This window comes from Chinchilla lanigera, unplaced genomic scaffold, assembly GCF_000276665.1.
Source record: "Chinchilla lanigera isolate Chin_1 unplaced genomic scaffold, ChiLan1.0 scaffold00019, whole genome shotgun sequence".
In the NCBI taxonomy this organism is placed as follows: domain Eukaryota; kingdom Metazoa; phylum Chordata; class Mammalia; order Rodentia; family Chinchillidae; genus Chinchilla; species Chinchilla lanigera.
In genome coordinates this window covers 1,168,823-1,190,701 of record NW_004955420.1, presented here as the reverse complement: position 1 = coordinate 1,190,701, position 21,879 = coordinate 1,168,823, and the positions used below count along the sequence as shown (strand labels likewise).

The following is a 21,879-nucleotide window of genomic DNA, read 5'->3' as shown; positions in this document are numbered from 1 at the left end:
AGATTGAACTCCCTAAATGTCATTTAGAAGATGAAATGTTCAGCTCTGGGGAAGGGCACTAGTACAAGCTCAAAATAAGCGCTGGGCACAATGAACCTAGAAGAGGTCCCACTCGGGGACAGTCTGTAGTCCAGGATCGATGTTGCCAAGAAGCAGAAGACACTAGGCTTCCATTTACTTATCATTTCCCTCTCATAACATCACTTTCCCCTTCAAAGCCTCCTAGTCTGTTTTGTCTCCCAGTGATAGTAACAAAAATTGCCTTTTACTTTACTACAGTAGCAGGTACAGAGCTGTAACCATAAGGCCAAGACCGGCTCTGGAAGGAAGAAGCCAGGCCAGGCAGATGGCCAAAAGGAAAGCATGAACCCTTGCCCACAGCAGCCACAGAGAGGGTAGGGAGTGTGCCCACCTCCCTCTTGGCTGTTCCACTTGTGACAGGACAATTCACATTTCATAGGCACTCTGAAGTTTTGGGGTAATGATTGAAAGAAAGAGAAGGTGGAAAGGGAAATAATTACTTCATCAGGTCTGCTCTAAGAGTCCTCAGTGAGCTAGTTGCATGTTAAATCAAAGAGTTGCAAGACTGTGTACAGCAAAGGGAACAATTAACAGTATGAGACAACCTATAAAATGGAAGAAATATATCTGCAGACTATGTATCTGACAAGGAGCAGATATCCAGATTAAATGAGGTGTGATTGGCAAATATGAATATTTAAATTTTTAAAAATTATTACAGTAAAAAAGGCATCATCACTAACCCCCCTCAAAATATTCCCCTCATTTCTAGCACATTTATCTCATCATTCTTGACACTTTTCTGAAACAGCCCTAGAAGTCCTCTTTCATGAGCGTCTTTAGTTGCCTTGCCATGGCTGCCTCAAAGTCCTGAACTGATCCAAAATGTTTACTTTTCCTGATCATTTTGAATTTGGGGAAGATCCAGCAGTCACACAGTACCAGATCTAGTAAATAAAATGGATAAGATATACTGTAATGTTTGTACAAGCCTGTATTTCCATTGGATGGCACTCAGACTCATTCGCTGTATTATTTTTCAGTATTAAGGTTTTTTTATTAGTGCATGTTTGTAGTACGTAATGATTACATTCATTGTATGAAGTTGGTACATGCATGCTGTATCTTTTATCACACCTCATAAAGACATTCAAGAAAGAGTACTTCCAGAACTGCTTCAGAAAGTGCCAAGAATGATGCAATAAGTGTGTTTGAAATGAGGGGAACTAGAGAGCAATGTGTGTTTTACTGAAATATTTTTTAAACTTTAAACATACCATATTTTTATCAATTCTTCTATAAGGAACTCAAAAAACTCAATAACAAAAAACAACTCAATTTAAAATGGACAATAGATCTAAAAAGACATCATACAAATGGCCACAGGTATATGAAAAGATGCTCAACATTTTGGTAATCATGGAAAGGCAAATCAAAGCCACAGTGAGACAGCACTTCACCCCAGTAAGAATGATTGTTGTCAAAAAGAATACAGATAGGTGCTGGTGAAGATGTAAAGAAAAGGGGACCCTTGCATTCTATTGGCGGAAATGTAGCTATTATGAAAAACAGTATGGAGATCCTTCAAAAAGGTAAAAAAAAGCAATTCTAGTATTGGGTATATATCCAAAAGAAATGAAATCACTAGAGACATCTGCACTTCTATGTTGATAGCAGCACTATTCACAATAGCCAAGAATCAACCTAAGTATGGGGACTTCTACCCCAAACATGATTCCAACAAGTGTACAAATATTCATCTACTAAATTTCAGCAAAGCTTCTTTTTTCTTCTCTTAGGTAAAACAGAAACTTGAAAGTTACCTTCCCATACCCATGGGTCAGTTCGGAGTCCCTTGCACCTGTTCTCTGTGAGGAGTGATATTGCTCTGTGACCTTTTCCTTCACTCTCTAATGGTCCCCATGTGTTGTGCCCCTCAGACAGCTGGAGAGAAGAAGCGATCGGGCCACAGTGACAGCAATGGCTTCGCTGGTCACATCAATCTCCCTGACCTGGTGCAGCAGAGCCATTCCCCCGCTGGGACCCCAACTGAGGGCCTGGGGCGTGTTTCCACCCATCCCCAGGAGATGGACTCTGGAACTGAAGTAGGTGCTGGCTACAGCTACGACTGTGCTATTCCCCTTCATGGGCTTCTGAAACTTTACAGTCTTCAAGAATGAGGTGTTGCCAAACTCCCTTAATCATGTTTGGTTGGTTTCCATGATGTAACTACTTATGCACATGCTCAAATAGCTGATAGACGCAGAGCAGTGAAAAGTTGAGATTACTTTGGCACCAATACCCGTTTTCACAGATGACAGTACTGAGGCTCACTGAGGTGAAGTGAGTTTTCCACAGAACACAGCTAGCTTGTGACTGAGCCTTCTATGTCACAAGCCAGATCGGGGATCTTATTTACAAGCCAGTGATAGTTCTTGAAGGCCAGTATAGAGCCTTCAAACCTAACAATTGAGGTTCATATTTACATTAATTTAGTAAAACTAAGTTTGTTAAGTAGAGTGGTACCCTAGTTTACAAAATTAATTTGCTTTACTATTTGGGAAAAGATGGCTGCATTTGTGTTCATGTGGGGAAGATGGCCATGGCTGTGTTTGTAACCTAATGATGCAGAGTTGGCAAACAGAGGCAAAATTTTATCAAACACTTATTTGAGAACCAAATTGTTTGCAAACAGAAGTGTTCATGAACCGAGGTATTACTGTAAAATAAAGTTGAAATGATTTTTTTGTGAAAAAGGAAAATTAATAGTTTCTTGTGGTGTTAAAATTCCTAAACTCCAAATTGCATGACTAAGGAGAAAGAAGATATTATCTTTCTTGTATTCATACAATTATGGGAAAAGTCCTGAAGGAACACAGGCTGTTGGTGCTCACAGTTAGCATCCACCAGTTGGATGAGTTTACAGGGCTTAGTCATGTTTCCTGAACAGCCTTTTGCATCACAAAGACGCTCTATATGTGTTTATATACACGTGTATTGGTTTTTCTGACATTGTCCACACAATGAATTTTTATGAGGCACCCTTTAGATTCTAACATTATAAAGCAGGTGAGTTTTCTGTACACGGAGAACTATCGAAAAGTACAACCTCCTACTGTAGCTTCATCCAGTGTGGGCAGGCGTTTTCTGCCTGAACACCTCTGTCAGTACCAAGAGGACCCTGGTTCAAATTGTATTGCTGCCTCGGCTCTAAATGGGAATATTGATTCCTGTCTGCCTCCTTCTTAGACTTCTAAGGGCCAAAGGAGAAAATGTGTGTGAAAATTTTTCTATCTGGGACTAAAAATCCTACCCTGAGGAGGATGCAATTATTTTCATTTCAATTGGTGAAAGAGAAATCTTGAATTAAATCAATTAGATTTTTGTGTTTCTTTTCCCTATATGTTTAGGGATCTAAGATGTTGGTATATTTTTTAATAGAAACCTAAAAACAAAACAAAAAACCTTTACTTAATGATACTATTCCCCCTAAAAAAGGACTTATGTTGAATACAGGTATGTTTGTGATGTTCAAAAGATGAACATAATAGAAATGAAAATGACTGACAAGAGGGGAAGATAGTTACTATAGCTCTTTGGCAAGACTCAAACATAGAATTCAAATACTATTACATGAAGCCCTGATACTGAGTTTAATGTTCCTGAGTCTACTTCTGACTTCATGACTTTATGGTGCTATCCAAGCCCTTGAGACTGCATTGTTAAGTAAGCCCTTAACATACATTAACCTCAAACCTAATGTCTTCATGAAGTCCTCAAGTATAGTATGTAAATACTGTATATGCATCCTTTTAAAATCATCATGGAAAGGAAAAATCAATTCCTAAATGAAATAATCCCTAAATTCAAGATTTTAAAGGTTTTGACACCAGCACCAGTCCACACACATTACCAGGTCAGAGTGGAAGGGCCCAAAGGCCACCCTTCCAACAGAAGACCTCTTGAGGTATTCATGATGAAGTTCTGTGTAGTCATGCTTACTAGGTAGATTCCTAACTGTGTCCCATTTTCTTAAAATTCATGATGAAGTTCTATGTAGTCATGATGTGTTCATGATGAAGTTCTGTGTAGTCATACTTACTAAGTAGATTCCTAATTGTGTCCCATTTTCTTAAAACCATTTGATTAACATAAGATTGTTTTTACTTAAAAGTAGAAATAAGAGCGGGGCATGGTGGCACAGGCCCATAATCCCAGCACTCAAAAGACTGAGGCAGGAGGATTGCCATGAGTTTGAGGCCAGCTTGGGCTACATAGTGAGTTCAAGGCCAGCCTGAACTATACAGCAAGACCCCAGCTCAAAAAAAAGGACAAAAAAAAGTAGAAATAAGGTCTTTTACACCCCCTCTACAGATATTAAGGGACCATATGTTACCCAAATATAATTTTCTTGCCACAGATCTCAAAGTCTGATAATTGATAAAGCCCAATAAATGCCCACTAGTTAGTGGGTAAAAATGCCAGGAGAAATTGGAGAGAGTCACGTACTTTGAACCAGGGGGTTGGAGTGTGAACAGCTGAGTAAATCAAGGAGTCTACAACCATTGTAAAGCCCAAGCAAAATGTTATTAGCACCGTTGATTCTTGCAGTATTTATTTATCAGCTCTTCTTCATCCTCTTGCTTATTAGTATGGCATGGGAAGCAGCACCAAAGCCTCTTTCACTCCCTTTGTGGACCCCAGAGTATACCAGACATCTCCCACTGATGAAGATGAGGAGGATGAAGAGTCATCAGCTGCAGGTAATCTGAAAGGCCCCGGTGTCTTAGAAATAGCTGGATTTCCTTTTTGGGGTGACCTGATGAGGAAAATTGTCACTAGTTGAATAGTTAAGCCACTAAATGCCTGGGCCCTGTTTTAAAAGGAATTATTTATATAGGATTTCTAAAATAAATCTCTTTTGTCTCCCCCTTCCCATCTTTCCTATTTTTCCTGTTTTGCTTCTGATAGGAACCCAGAGGTATCCAGGGGCCATAGGAAAAGCTGCCCCTCAGCAATCTCTGAACTTACCATATATTTCCCAAAAACAACTTCTGGGTACAATGCTATGCACACAATATACACTTAATAAGTGCGTGTTGAGCTGTATTGAGTTTATGTGTGTGCTTCCTACCACAAAAGTCTGGCTGATTCTGAGGATAGTCTTGCTTTCTGGACTTCTGCAATTCATTACTCAATAAAGCCAGTTAGGTCAACTTGTCAATGTGGAATTTCAAAAAGTTAATATTTCTTGCATATATTTACAAGAAGTGGGGATTTTGTAAGATTAATATTAATTTTCTAAACCATTTAAGTAATGTCTCTAAGTTTGTTTTACTAATGAATAAAATACTGCATCTATGAATGACTTATACTTTATCCTACTAAAAAAAGTATAAAATAAGTGTAGTTTCAGAGTTTGTACCTTTTGTACACCAAAGAAGGAGCAATCATAGTGTTTTGAAGTCCCTTCTCCAAATCTCCATTGGTTATCTTTCAAGATGCCATTGACTTCTCTGATTCTTTTTCTCAAAGCTCTGTTTACTAGCGAACTTCTTAGACAAGAACAGGCCAAACTCAACGAAGCAAGAAAGATTTCCGTGGTAAACGTAAACCCAACCAACATTCGACCTCATAGCGACACACCAGAAATCAGAAAATACAAGAAACGATTCAACTCAGAAATACTTTGTGCAGCTTTGTGGGGTATGTTTGTACTTTTCTCTATTCATTAGTGAACTGACCCTGAAACATTACAATCCTATGGATCTTACTATCAAAAACACTAGGTGATTCATCCATATTAGGGACCTGACTTAGGATTATTATGACCTCAGAAGAGACCAAAACCAGCTTTATACGTAGAAAGAGCTGATACCATACTACCAAGGAGAATACCTACAAAACTAGCCACCACTTAATACTCACCCACTATGTATCCATCCCTGTGTGATCTGCCTCACATTCTGTCTCAATGATCTATACAACAACATCTTACAAAGAGATAGTTTCATAGTTAAAAATTAGTCCAACCTATTTTAGTGAATTCCCTATGCCATACTACCAGATAAAACTAAAAAACAAAAATTATGAGCCTTATCTTTTAATTCAAAACTTCAACCTACAGCTGTTATCTGACCTCAAACTCTGTATAAGTATGATAGAAAGTATGACAAGTATGATAGAAATCAAAGTCCTAGTCTGTGTTTCTGTAAACTTCATGACCAGATAAAGATGTGGCCCATCTGTACCTATCTGAAATACTAGGCCTGGGCTGGAGTATTATAATTTTAAAGTGCTAAAAGAATTTGGTGTGTTAGTGGGGAAAAGTACAAAGCCTGAAGAACGTTTCATGAGAGGTATGATGGCTCTGTCCTCTGGAGATGAGACAGATAGGTGAAAACAAGACAGCCAGATTTAATATTGTGAGACTTCACATGTGGATGAAAGAGTAGACATTCACGATTTCAGAGGGTAGAAATATAAATAAGAGAGGCTCATGTGTTGCGTGTTCATGAATACAGCCCATTGCCTGGTGAACCTCTTATGTTGTGTATGTCTCAGTGGGTGGATAATTCATCCTCTTAAATATGATTTTTTGGGGATTATTACTATCCAGACAAGACGACTTACCTGCCAGAGCTTTTGTAAGTAAGAATTACTGGCAGATGGGCTATGCTGAAATTCCAGAAGTCACTTAAAGTCAGTATTTCTGTCACTCTCAGTCTATTAACACTTTTTCTTGCACCAGTTTATCATTTCCCTCACAGAGCAGAATCCTGAGTGTATGGGATATATGGTAGTGAAATTTTGGGGTGAAAAGGAAAAAAAGCTTTTTTTTCCCAATAGAGTATAGAAATGGAACTCTATATATTGAAGGTGAACAGATTAAGTTTCTGAGAACATACTGCCTGAATAAATGTGGGGGTGGCCCTTGGGTAAGGAAAGAAGTAGGATATATAAGGAAAGTCAAGAAACAGATTTTGGCTGGGCGTGGTGGCACATGCCTGTAATCCCAGCACTCCGGAGGCTGAGGCAGGAGGATCACTGGGAGTTCGAGACCAGCTTGGGCTACAAAGTGAACTCAAGGCCAGCCTGAGCTGCATATCGAGACCCTGTCTCAACAAGACAAAAAAATTTAAAAAAATAAAAATAAAACAAAGAAATAGATTTTGCTTGTTCTAGGAAGGGAATAAAGGCAAATTGTGCTGCCTGCACAGCTGTGCCTAAGGTTCCATTTGACAAGCACTCCCTATACTAGGTAGTAAATGGCCAGAGGTAATGAATGCTGCCACCATTTTATAAAACTGTAATTCCATTACCTGAGGGACAGTGATTTAATTACCAAGTCAAACTTTCAACTTCTATACCCCTTACTGTAGTAACTACTTGCCCATTGTTTATATTTACAAAGAGCGGTGTGTTAGGTTTTATAGGGCTCCCAAATAGAGCATGCTAAAATCCATAAAAAATCAATCTTAGGGTGCTTTTTAACTTTGTAGGTGTAAATCTTTTGGTGGGAACTGAAAATGGCCTGATGCTTTTGGACCGAAGTGGACAAGGGAAAGTCTATAATCTGATCAACAGAAGGCGATTTCAGCAGATGGATGTGCTAGAAGGACTGAATGTTCTTGTGACAATATCAGGTATGTTACTAAGCTGACTTAATAGTTCTCTAGGTCTGCATAGGTAGGAAAGGTGATCACCTCATTTGTGAAGAAACTGTAAGCTTTGCCATTCTCAGCCAGTGAGCAGCATCACCAGGGTAAAATCATCCACCTATTGTAACACTGGAGATTCTGACATTTAAAGGGAAGATTCACCTCTGCATTAAATATGTGTAAGAAATGTAGCACAAAAGAAAGATATAGATATATAGATAGATACAGTAGATATAGACATTGATAAAGATACAGACATGGATAGACACAGACAGACATAGACATAGACACAGACACATAGACAGACAGAGACAGAGACATAGGCTTTTACCACTGTCAGGACTTGCAAGCATATTTTTAATACATCTGTACATCAATTATTGCCATATAATCTGAGATGGAGAATATCAAAATATAAGTTTTTCAGAAGGGAAGTCCGTTAGCAGAAATGTCTCTGGTGTCTCTTCTCACAACAGCCGTTAATAGTCTACGGATGTTTTGGGAAGAGTAGCTGGACCATTTGGTGATGAAGTTTGCGAAGAGCATGGAGTGGGAGAATCATTACTACTATACTCTGCTGCTTTCTTTTTTCCCAAAAGAAATATTTTTTAAAAATAGGTGGATAAAAATGGTAAGTTTCTATTACTGACAGATTTAGAAAACACCCTGGAAGAGTCTATGTTCATTGAAATTTTTTTCTTCCTGATAGTATTTGAAGGAATTCAACAAATGACTTTCTTCCCTTCCCACTCCATTAACTATGGAATTAACTGTGCTAGTACACTTTCAAAAAACCTAAGGAGAAGGGATAATCCAGGATGCAATTCAGATGAGGGTCAGAATCTCAAGGGATAGGGCTCAGGCATCAACAGCATCCATAGCTCCTGAGGGCTTCCTGTTGTGCATCCAAGTTTGCGAACATGACTTCACACTGAGTCTTTGTTACAGGAAGAGACAATACAGGGCTTCTGTTTTGAAGAGAGTTTAACTCTTCAGCTGTGCTTCTATTCTGAGAAATTTTCTTTACTTGGGACTATAATTGATTTCTTGATTTTACCTTTCCACTGAATGCATAGCATCTTATCCTGCCCAAATAAGAGATAACCAAGTAAATTCTTCATCTATTATGATTTGTGTTTTCTGGCTAATTGCTTTCTTGATTGCTATACTACTGAATCAAAATTAAAACCACACATCTTCCAGTTACCTCCCCAAAGTGGAAATGCTACCAGAAAATTCAGTCTTTACGATGCTGTTTGTGACACATCCTCACTCTTAGGAGTGTAACTGTTTCCTTTTATCATAAAGCACATATGCAAAAAGAGAAAATGAAAATAAGGGAGAAAGATTTTTAAATCACCCTTTAATCCATAGAGCAGTGGTACTTCGAATTTGATTGCCTTAGTTTAAATTCTGATTGCACTCTTCTATCACATCCAGTCTGCAATGTTCAAATGAATTCTCTTCTGGTATATATTGTATCTCTAAAACATAAAACATCTTTAAAGCCAGGGAAAAAGAAATGAATAGCCAAGAAATAAAATGTACAGATCTAAATTTCTCATTACTTAAGAAGAGTACCCAAAAGCTACCTCCTTCTCCAGTACTCAGCTAATCTAACGGTGTATATTAAATTTTGTTCCTTGTATACTCTTCCTACTACCTAGATGTTTCACTATCATCCCATGAATTCTTTACTCCACATCAGTTTATCAAAGGGAACTTTCAAGTTTTTTCAAGCCCACAGCTTTTCTTTCTTGTTTTTATGTGATATTTCTTTCAGGGATCTCAGCACCATGAATTTGCCTAGTCTCATTTTGTGAACCCAAATTGACTTTGTTAAACTTGTTTCTCTGTCTTCTTTTAAAATTCCTGTTTTTGAGGGTTAATTAAGTAAAACTAATAATATACTAACAGTTGTAATCTTTACAATAATAATATAAAGTACAGGAATAAAGGAGACACATAGAGGCTATCCATTATCACACACTGATTAGAGAAACTAAAGCTGTATTATTTCAACAGGAAAGAAGAATAAGCTACGAGTTTACTATCTGTCATGGTTAAGAAACAGAATACTACACAATGACCCAGAAGTGGAAAAGAAACAGGGCTGGATCACTGTTGGAGACTTGGAAGGCTGTATACATTACAAAGTTGGTAAGTCTCAAGACAAAAGATTTGCAAGTTTCATATATTTAACTGAGTCAGAATTATTCAGTTAAGTTTCATTTTGTTTTTTTCTATCAGATATTAGTGGTGTCTGTGTGGCTAGTTTAAGATGTTGCTGGAAACTTAAGTATACTTGAATTATTCCCAAAGAATTATATTGATAGTTCAAAAATGCATTCAGAATAAAGTTCTAGGCTGCAATTTGAACATTTATATGCACTTCCTCCCAAGGATCCATTAAAATGACAATAAAGGAATAAAAATGTCATAAACCTACATAGTCAAAGGGATCAAGAAAAAAGAAGCTAGAAAACAAAAATATCAATACAATTAAACAAGAATATCTGGGTGACTCAAGACAGATCTAGCAGACCGAGATTATACTCAATTCTAAATCTATAGTTAGGAAAATATCAAAATATTCCAGTCACTTCACAGAACCCAGAAAGATCTAGGAATTGAGCACCCAGGAAGTGACAACGTCTTAAAGCTTCCAGACTGTAAGTAAATTAATAAACAGTTTACATGTAACAGACCCAGAATTTGAGTGGCTTGAGACTTCTCAGCAAAAGAAGTAGCTTAGAAGATGAAGCAAAACCTTCAAAATTCTGGAAGCAAAATTACATATCTCTAGTAAGTATTTGTAACCCATCAGTGTTAGGGTTTTCCAGAAAAACAACCCACAAGATATGATATATCATATATATATATAAAATACACCATATATATCACATATATATGATATATCGTCTCTATCATATATAGATGATATATCATATATATTATATATATATCATATATATCATATTATATATATGTACATGGGATGTAGAGGGAAAAGGGAAGAGAGATAAGGAATCAGCTCACATGTTTATAGAACCTGAGAAGTCCTAAGGTCTGTAGTCAGCAAGCTGGGGACACAAGAGAGTCAATGGTATAACTCTAGTCCAAGTTAAAGGGCCCAAGAACCAGAACTGATAAGGCAGTTTCAGTCAGAAAGCAAGCTAAAGACCCAAGAAGAGCTTATAATTGAATCAGACCACAGAGGCCAGAAAATAACTGACGTCCCAGCTTAAACAGGCAGGAGGACTCAGCCTTTTTGTTCTAATCAGTTTGTCATACTATAGGTGATATGTACCCACACTGATATGGGCAATAGGCTTTACCCAGTCTACTGATTCAGATGTTACTTTCACACAGATACACCTCCACGGATACTCCTAGAGCAGTGTTTGCCCAGACATATGGCCCCTGATGGCCCAGTAACTTTGACACATATAGCACTAAACTGCTATGCAATTTTAATGCAGGATGAAGATATTTTCAGACCCTGTGGGATCTTTTTAAAAGTACAACTTCATAAGTTTCTTGGGAAGCTAGTGGAGGCTATGTCTTCCCAAAATAAGGAACCAAACTTGATAATCCAGGTGAAAAAAAAAAAAAGTGAAAAATACCAAAATTATGGGGAAGGCAATCTAGAGTAACAATTCTGCCACAAGCCCGGAGAGAAATCAGTGCTAGAAGAATAGGAGGATGCAGGTTCCAGAAAGGGATGCCTCCAAGAAAAAGAAAATGGTATGAATGGATGACTTGCCACTGTTGACCATGTTAAGGGTATTTCCTAGCAGGAAGTTTAGATGGGCTTAGAGGTAGATGCATAGGAAGTAAGGAAGCAGAAAAAAATGAAGGAAATTTAATCATGGTTTCTATGTGTCTCAGCTGTGAACAGTAATAATATGACCATTTCTTATTGCTGTAACCAAAAATTTAAAATATAACTATTTGGGGGTTATGTGAGTGGATGTAATTTGTGTCCATGAGAGAAAGCTAGAGCGAAAAGGAAATGAGATAAGAAACTAAATCCTTTCCATACGGTAAGCTCAGTGGATAGTGTCTACAAATGAAAGAAAAGCAAGAAATAACAAAATAGACATATTTTTAAGCAATCTGGAAAGAAACTGTTGAAGAAGTAATTAAGAGCTGCAAATGTCTGTAGGTAGGGAGCAGGAATTAGGCCTAAGGCAGGGCTGTTTTTCTTAAGCCTTGTAGAACTATTTGACTGTTTTGCATATGTACCTGTAAAACTTGTTTGATTCAAAGCTGATAAAAGTAAGAAAATGTGTAGAAGTTTTCAAAATATGTAGTGGATAAGAGTCATAATTTTAACATGAGGAATGACAGTAAAGGAGTAACAGGGAGCTTTAAGCACCTTGGCTTCGGAGGTGTCCGTGATGTGGTCTCAGAAAACCCTGCTGCAGTTTTGAAATTTTAACCAGTAGGGTTGCTGTATTTATGTGTACTACAGGACAGAGGCCAAAATCCAATCAGGTGTGTGAAAGACAGAGTATGGAAGCAGGGACACATGTTAGAGAATTCACCTATCCTGGCCAGGCCTGGAAGGAACCTGAGTATGTCATCTTTGCCAGCTAGAGAGAGGAGGCTGGTCGGGAGCTGAACCTCCACATCCCTTTCCTCTAATTTCATTCTAAATGACCCTCCCAAGTACCTTGACACAAGGAAGCATGGTGCTGGAAAGCTGAAGGTTCTGGTGCCAGAAAGGACATGCCCCTTTCAACCAACGGGCTTATCACTATGCATTTAAAGCAGCTCTTAGAGAAAATAAACATTGATGTCTATAAATATGTGTCTCCAGAGTCATGTCTGTATTGGTGCTGCCCAGCACCTAGCATGGTGCCAAGCACAAAGAAACCAGTTAAATAGGACTGGTTAAAGAAAGGAATACACTGTCAAAGAACAGAATATCATTCACAAACCAGACCACATGAGGGAGTGTTTTTCCACACCAAGCTGGTGAGGTACATTCTTAGCTGCTACACAGTGCATTTTCGTTTGGGAAACAGAATTATATAATACCTTTCTAACAATAAACCCTGATTTCTAATTTTCCTTTGTCTTTTATCTGATTCTTTGGCAAAGCATTAAACGTGCAGCTCCTCATTCCCACACCAGGTAGAATTCAGATTCATATGCATATTGGGTCTTCTTTTGAAGACAGTAGGTTTCTTTATTTTAGAACAGGCATCCCTTTCAGAGGCAAGCAATGCAATTTAAGTGCTATTATGGAAAGAGTTTTAAAGCTGCTTCTAGACATTTGATGAATAAATATTTTTAAATTTCCCTTTAATTATTTTACCTTTATTACTCAGCATTTGTTACCCCAAATGTTTCTAGTGATTAAATTTTCTGTACATAAACTAATACTGGTATGAATACAGAATAATCACATTTACTGAAGGAAATAATAAAATTTCAGAATGTCATTTCTTGCCTATACCTATGAGCTACAGAAGTCCTATTCAATCTACAAATCTTCCAGTAGCCCTTCTAACATGTTTGGCCCTTCCTTCTAATCCTTGCTCTGACGTTACCAGGCTGACATATCCACACATGCAAAGCAAATGCCACCAGAGAATAATGACTGGTAATTATCTCTCTAACTATTGAGACCAGCTTAATTTTCAGAAACATTTTTGCCTCAGTCATCCAAAGAACCACTTGGATTCTCCACTTTGCTTTGCTAGTGGAATTCCAGCCAAAGCAACACAAAGGTTTTCTTGTAACACATGTTTATTCCAGTATATTCAAATTTCCATGAAACTTCAAAAATATAGAATGAGAGAATAAAACACAAAAGCAAATGGCGTATTCATGAGTCATTTAAAACATTTCTTTATTTTCTTAGACTATTTAAACTGTGATTATGAATCTTTTCCTAAGTATTAGGCAAGGCTACCAAAGAATAGTCTTTTAAACATAATTCGTATCATGAAAAATCATGGAGACAACTAGAAATTTAATATGTCATTTGAGTATATTAAAATTTTCCCTACTCAATTTTTTTGGACACAGAATATTCTGTTTTTATGAATATTATATGAAGAAAAATGATTGGCATATGTAACATTTGTGGATTATAGATTTTCTAACAATTAGAATCCACATTCAGTAGTGAGGAATGTAGAGTGCATTTAAAGGATTCTGTAACTTCCCAAGGCATGACTGTAAATGTTCGTCACTGTGGTATCAGACATACCGGGACCATAATAATTCAGATGTTAGACAACAGAATTTACTCTTCCATTCGTTTGTTCAATAAGCATTTCTTGAATACTACTTTATGGAAGGTGAAAATGAAGTAGGTGCCCAATCATTTTACCAAGTCTCTATCCATGAAATTTAAGATGCTTATTACAGTATTTCATTTTCCTAAAAAATTACAGGAATTGTCAAAATATATAGAGCCCTTAAAAATAAGCCACTGGCAGAACCCAGAGCTCCTAATGTCCCATCTTTAATTATAAACATAAAGAAATAATTATTTTACTTAATAATTATATTCAAATTTGAATAATAAGCAAATGTTTTCCTTTGTGTATCTACCTATTTGCTAAGTTTTTCTACCACCTTGCCATACTATATCTCAGCTACTTAACATTTGGGTGCACATAAAAGCCAGGGAAGGGCCAGCTGAGGTGGTGCATGCCTGTAATCCCCGCACTCAGAAGGCTGAGGCAGGAGGATTGTTGTGAGTTCAAGGTCATCCTGGACTACAAAGTGAGTTCAAGAGCAGTCAGAACTGCATGGTGAGACCCTGTCTCAACAGACAAAAAACTAGAATAAAATAAGTAAAAGCCAGGCAAAATAACATAGGAAATTATGCAGATTTTTATTACAATAAATAGACATGTGTAAACTTAGTGGTTAAAGACAGTTATATCCTTAGATAAAGAAAAAGTTTCCAGTATAAAGCTAAACACCCCAACTATTCTGCCAGCAAAGTACAGAAGTTAAATCTGTAGCTATTAAAAAAAAAGAAACTCCACACCAGGAGCATCACACTTAACTATGGGGTATATCTCTAGAGGTATATACTTAAGTCTTGTGGTTTATAATTCATTAATATAAAAAATTGAATAAATGATTTTTTAAAATTTGTAACTTTTATATTACAGTTAAATATGAAAGGATCAAATTCTTGGTGATTGCCTTAAAGAATGCCGTGGAAATATACGCTTGGGCTCCTAAACCATATCATAAGTTCATGGCATTTAAGGTGAGTAGGCATATGCTGGCATTTTTATTTTATTTTCAGTTTCCATCTGTGGTCTGTTTTCCATACAAATCAATACCAATTTTACTCCACATGCCAGCAGTAGAATTATTTGAAAAGATAGATTTTGACGGGTTCAATAGTTCAAAAGCAAAAATTAAATACTAAAAAGTGCTATAAAATTGGTGAAATTAAAATTTATGTTTGCTTTCCTTCATTTGGGGTCTATGAATCATCATCTTCAAGACACATTTAATATAGAATGGTTACTAGGAAAAACACCAATTATGTTATTACATAGTAGTATTTATGGGAAAGCTATGTAGAGTATTGTCTATTTTGTCACAAAATGGCACACTGAATTTCAAGGATAACTGGAGTCGCCAACTCTTCTACTCATCATGAGCCTTTCTGGATAAAATCTCTAGAACTCAACTGATGCCCATATGTCCCTGTCACTATTAAGACTTCTCTGAAATGAATATTGACTGTGATTGGTTATGAAAATGACCTAATTTCTCTACATTCTCCCATTTTGATTGCCTTTTTCTTTTTTGCCTTTTCTGAATCTGCATTTGACATAGTTGGAATGATCTTTCATGAAATTCAGCCAAACTGAAATGAGCATATGCTAGTGCCATCAACCCCAGCTCATGAAAGCTAACCTGAGGAGGCCAGAGGACCAATATTTGCAGGCACCTTGGTGTTTTATGAGGCACAAATCCTTTCCATAGTCTGAGTCAATTTACTCTCTGTTTCCTCTATCTCTCTTTTTCTGTACCACATTGGCCCTCACTCTTCCTCTCCTTTATGACTATCATTTCTCTTTGGATCTATGTATTCTTTCTTGCCACAAATGCCACATGAGAAAGCAGAAGCTGCCCTGGGAACATGATACCAGCTTTCTTTGGGGCTGACTCACCCCACTTCTATCTTTTTCCCTTAGTGCAAGTGGTTCATTTGTGATGTGCTCAGGAAGATAGATTCACGAGTAGAAATGGGCTCCCCTCTATGACCCTGCTTTTATGGAAAGAAATTTTGGGAATGCATTAGGATCCAATAACGCTTGAGGGATGGTTTCCAAAAGTTAATGTGGTGCTGCTGTTCTGCCAAAATCTCTCCGTAAAAGCTTTTCAATTTCCATTCTGATTCTGAGTTTACCCCCATCAGGCTACTAGCCAAAGCCCTTGAGAGGCTGCAAATCACTCTGTTGAACAGAGAAGCCCCAGTCTAAGGAGAAGAAAGAACAAAAGCAAGGATCTCAACAGGAAGGATTAGAGGTAGCAGAAGGTGCAGCCTTCCCACAGGACAAGGATAGGAGACCAAATCTGCCTGTGCTGTGAGGATGACAGTAGCAAAAGATGAGGGAAAGGGATGATAACTGGCAGTGGTATTATGGCCAAAGCCAGTTTTGGTTTCTTAAATCCTCCCCTAAATTTCAAAGTCTAGAAAAGGTGTTACTAAATCATACTAGAGGAACATTTGACAGCTAGTTATGGCTTGGGCCCTGGATCAAGCTCACAGGAATCTTAATAAACTTGGCTAGAAATCTTATTTGTCCCTTGTCTAGTTAAACCTTAATGTTCAGTGCAAGTCCTGGGTCTTCTTGTCTTTAACTCCTGATTTCTTCTCTTACCATCCAAACCTATCCCAGATTTCAACATTGACTTTAGAAAGAGTGCCACTCTGACACCCATTCAATCACTGAAGGAAATTGTTACCAGAACATATTCTTCAATCTTGAAAAGGCTCAGCACAGAGCAGGTCCTGGCTTCCAACCCCAGGCAGTCTCTGAAATGCAGCCACCACCGATGGGCCACATGGAAAAGAAAGGGGCCAGAGCGGTCACTAGAACTTCTCCAGAGTGCAAAGGCCAGAGATAAACAGGAAATAACAGCAGTACCCAAGCATCAAGTTTTCAATACACAGTGATTCAAAACAGGTGTACACCACCTTGTCTGCCTTAAAGGACCAGAGATGGAGAAAAGGACACCAATACATGCTGGATTCCTCCTCCTCCTCCTCCTCCTCCTCCTCCTCCTCCTCCTTCTCCTTCTCCTCGTCCTTCTCCTAGTGCTAGAATCTAAACAGACTTAACACTGAGATGGAAATTTCCTAGCTTTTCATCTGAAAAGGGGCAGAAATTAACTTCCTCAAGAAGTGTTGTTGAGGGGCTGGGGATTTAGCTCAGTGGCACAGCGCCTGCCTGGCAAGGTCATGAGTTCGATTCCCGGTACCAGAAGAAAACCAAAAAAAAAAAAGAAGAAGAAATGTTGTTGAAACTAATGGGGGGGTGATGTTTATAGTCTTTTGCAGATCTTCAACACAAGCCTCTACTAGTTGACCTCACTGTAGAAGAAGGTCAGAGGTTAAAGGTTATTTTTGGCTCACACACTGGATTCCATGTAATTGATGTTGATTCAGGAAACTCTTATGATATCTACATACCATCTCATGTAAGTTCCTAGAAGCAGATTGTCAAAGGCTCTCTGTACAATAGCTTGAATATAGAAGGAGATTTGTTTGTGCTAACTTTTACTAACCAGTAAAACACATGGACTTTGGGCCTTCACTAAGTAGAGAAAGTTTTTAATAAGTAAAACTTGTAAATTTAAGTAATGTTTGTTACTTTCTAAAGAAAACAGCACTTAATAGAAATTATTTGACATGCATTCCATTGTGGTCTGTTTGGGTTTTAAATTAAAATGCATTTTTCCTTTCTTCAAGGGCATAAATTTTATATGCTAGATGAGTTTCCATTTTCAATTTTTGAAGGGAAATTAATTCATTTTATGTGGGGTGAAAGTCAGTAGTTATAAACTAACTTTTGGAGAAAATCCCCTTTTGTCTATTTTTAGTTCCTATTTTCAGTATGAGGACAGTGTATGTGGTGGAGTCAGACACACTGGAGCTCATACTCTGAGTCCAGCATGTACGAATTTGCGGTAATGCAAATGTCAGGCAGCCTTTCCGACTCTCAGCCTTCACATGTACAAATATGTATAAATGGGAATGAGAAGGCTGTCCACCAGAGTTATTTCAGCATTAACTTAGGTAATGGGTCTAAAGTACTTAACACAGGACTCTGCAAATTGTACTTCTACTTATTAACAACATAATATTTACATTACTACACTGATACATTTCCTAAAACATGACTCCTAAGGGAAATCCTGCATGCATTCATCATTGGAACTGGTTCAAGGTAAATCAAGTGTCCTGTATGTAATCCTTGTCAGCCTTAGGTTTGTATTCAGTAGAATCTGTCAGGAATTTGGAGGCCTAATCCACTCCTGATTGGTATTTTGAGAGTTTGAAGACTTTAACCTAAAAAAAGCACAATCACTTTTTTAAAAAAAAGTTGTTTTAGCATATTTTATATACACACACACACAACCATCATTCATTGCTGCATTACACTTTATCACACTCACATCCTTAGGTAGCTAGAACATCACTGTGAGCACCCTCAGTATTCCCCTTCCTACCCATCCAGCACATACTGAGTTGCCAGGGCATTCTCAACCAGGGCATCACCACAGCACCACCCCTCTGCCTAGAACAATTCAATCTACATTTATTTCAATAGTATGATTTTTTAATGAGTGGTAAATCTAATTTTCCCCTAAGTAAACCATTAATTTGGATTATTTTGGTGTTTAAGCACACATAAACAGGCTGTATTATATACCCGTAGCCTGTTTGGTAGAAATCCATGTTGGCCCCGTTTCAACACTCTCCATCTCATTCAGCTGATTTGCATTCTCCTTATCTTTGTTGGAAATAGTAATTCTAACAGAAAACACATAAATTTCAGCATCAACAAAAACGTGTGCTCAAACCCCGATTCTATTACCGAATGTAAGCACAGCTTTGATTAAATTACATAAACCTTCTAAGATTCAGTTTCCTCATCTGTAAACAAACACATGCCATGAAAAACTGTTCTAAGGACTCGAAAGTATATATATAAAAGGCTCAGTGATTGGCACATACTCGGTACTTCATAGATACTGTATTATTGTTTTTAGAAACAAGTAAATTGGATTCTTGATCTAGTAACTACATTTGTATTTATCAGGGCATTTGATAGGCCCGTGGTTAAATTAAATGAGGCAAATTGCAAGCTCTAGAGTAAAAGTGGAAAAAAATGTTTCAGCACTTAGAGACGAAAGTTGAGGTGTTATCTCACTTTTAAAAGCAATGCTTGGCCTTTCTTTGTCTTCTAGATTCAGGGCAATATTACTCCTCATGCTATTGTCATCTTGCCTAAAACAGATGGAATGGAAATGCTTGTTTGCTATGAGGATGAGGGGGTGTACGTGAACACCTACGGCCGGATAACTAAGGATGTGGTGCTCCAATGGGGAGAAATGCCCACATCTGTGGGTAGGTTAACCATTCCTTATCTCCTTCAGCAGTTACACCCCCCAAATGAAACGAAAGTCAAGAAATGTGAAACAACCATTTGAGTCCACAAAAAAAGAAAAAAAAAATCTGTGAATAATACTTGTAAGACTTGCTTTGTGTGTTAACCTCAAGTTGTTTGTCATTTTTGTGGTTAAGATGTGAACAGATGCTGTGAGTTATTGCCCATCTAATGTTTTTAATGCAGTTTTGGAAATTCCTTTTGACAGCTTACATTCATTCCAATCAGATAATGGGCTGGGGCGAGAAAGCTATTGAGATCCGGTCAGTGGAAACAGGACATTTGGATGGAGTATTTATGCATAAGCGAGCTCAAAGGTTAAAGTTTCTATGTGAAAGAAATGATAAGGTAAATCCGTTTCAACATTTGCATTAGTGTTTGCATTTTAAGAGACCACCAGGTACCTGTGAAACCTTCATTTTCCTTTATACTGATCTGAATCACGTCTGTGTTAAACAGTCAATATTACCTTGAAATGGCATTATTTGGTTTGCTTCATGTGAACACTCACGATATATTATTCACATATCAAAAGAAACATAAAGCATCTAAAATTTTCTTGTAAAATCTTAGTAACTTTTGTGGCCTGCAGGCCACAAAAACTCAGCAGACACCCCAAATTTTCCTAAGCATTTAGAGAAATTGGTCCATTGTTGTTATCTCACAGTGGGTCAACTTTGTACTTCCACTTCTATACTCTTCACAAAATCACCATTAGGACCTAACCCTTACATTATATTCACCTATGTATGTAAAACATCTGACATGTAGAAATATAAGCTTTTTTAAAATGTCATCCATTCTTTAAGAAATACACAATCACAAACTCAACTAGTGCCATGTCCTGTGTCATTCCAGCCATGTTTCTTCTGAAATGTCATAAGGGGACTCTTTTCCAGTGAAGTTAGCAGTGTCCATTCAGCATGACTAGTCATCTCTGCGGGGTATTCTGTAACAGTGTGGCTTCTACCTTGTCGTCCTTCTAGAGTAACCCAGAGTTTTTAGCAGCTAAGCTGTCCTGCATTTGTGAATTCATCCTTTGTGGCTATGGCCAAAATAGAAATGCTGCCTCCACAGCAGCAGACATAAACATTCACAGAAAATAATGTGATAAGTTGAACTGTTGTATCTCTTTGCACACCCTAATTCCCCAGAGGCTAGAATGGTCTTTATCCAACACTGCAGTGTGGGCCTAGCCTACCTTATTTGACTCTGGCCAGCTACTCTGACTTGGTGTGATACGGGTGGACAGTAACTGTGGGTGGCAGGGATGGTCCCAGGGACTTAAGAACATATCAGGAAACAGACGTAACCTCATAACATTCTGCACACACCCAGTCTCTGGGGACAATGAGACTAGGAGTGATCTGGGTCTGGACACCCACACTCTGGTTCCCTGACAACCTACCCTAGCAGCCTGTTCATCTGAGCCCACACTTTCAGGAGTAGGCTGGGACCACACCAGTGTCTGGAGCCAAAGGTTTAGAGCCAAGGACGCACAACCAGAGAGAACAGCATCCCTTTCTTTTCTACGTTAGGGTTTTCCATGGGTCTTCTCTGTCCTTCCCCTTTTGATTCCTTGAACCAAAATGGAGCTTTATTTTCATATGTAGCATTACCCTAATGACAAGCATCTCTATGGCCTTCTTAAGAAATTGTTGGAAGAGAGCATTCTTCTAAAGAAATTGGGCAAACGAAGTAGCAGAGACTTAATACTAGTGACAAAAGCAAATGCCTTTACTAAAGTTAGGTGTTGGCTGACTGAAGGGCTATGCCACAGCCCAAAATATTATTTCCCGGGGCAGTGGTTCATTTACATTCAGCTTAAGCAAGCAGTAACCCAGATCTTCTCACTTCTCTCTGTTGTTTGATAAACTAATTTAACAGACATAAACCTAAACGACTATGATTCTACTTATTAATGCCATTATCTCATTCGGCTTAGGATATGCCAGCATCAACAGAGACACTAAGTGAAATGAAATGAGCATTAAACTCTTATTACCCTATCTGACCATAACCATTGACATTCCTTTTTTTAAAATTTTTTAAAAATTAAAAACTGAAGTTGTAGAGTAGTCAATAGGCCCAAAATTTGCCCATGACTTTGGGAATTTGCAGGGATTCTCTTAAATCTTGGTCTGCCTTTGTGTCATTTTTGAGGGAGAGAAGCAGAGCCTCTGTGCCTTTCTAGAAACCATCAAAGGACCTATTGTGCCATAGGCCTAAAGTCTAGCACATTGTCCTAGCTTGAAACTCCCTTTTAAAATGTGAACACCCAATGTCACAGTCGAGATAGAGCACCCATAGTGTCCTGGAGGCCAATACTGTACTAAGTAATAATATCAACCATAGTACTACAGGCAGGCATGTTTACATTGGATGCACTGTCTCCAAAGGCACTTTATAAGCACTAGCCACTAGGAGTCTTAAGAGCTGACACATGGCAAAGATAGAACATGTGAAAGGAAATGGATGGACAGTTGAAGAAAAGAGGGGGAAAACCATGCAGTTGAACTAACTTG

General features: G+C 38.0%; 1 protein-coding gene across 4 annotated transcripts in view; it reads left to right on the top strand.

The window, feature by feature from the left end:
• The window catches only part of Tnik (TRAF2 and NCK interacting kinase), a 376,373-nt gene that overhangs the window by 352,011 nt on the left and 2,483 nt on the right, over positions 1–21,879 (top strand). For all 4 annotated transcript variants that reach the window (XM_005382987.2, XM_005382990.2, XM_005382989.2 and 1 more), the window contains 9 exons: positions 1,962–2,126; positions 4,673–4,784; positions 5,557–5,727; positions 7,524–7,667; positions 9,708–9,842; positions 14,828–14,928; positions 17,232–17,381; positions 19,155–19,314; positions 19,563–19,702. In XM_005382987.2, the coding sequence (XP_005383044.1) occupies positions 1,962–2,126; positions 4,673–4,784; positions 5,557–5,727; positions 7,524–7,667; positions 9,708–9,842; positions 14,828–14,928; positions 17,232–17,381; positions 19,155–19,314; positions 19,563–19,702 (1,278 nt within the window). The remainder of the gene's footprint in view (positions 1–1,961; positions 2,127–4,672; positions 4,785–5,556; positions 5,728–7,523; positions 7,668–9,707; positions 9,843–14,827; positions 14,929–17,231; positions 17,382–19,154; positions 19,315–19,562; positions 19,703–21,879) is intronic.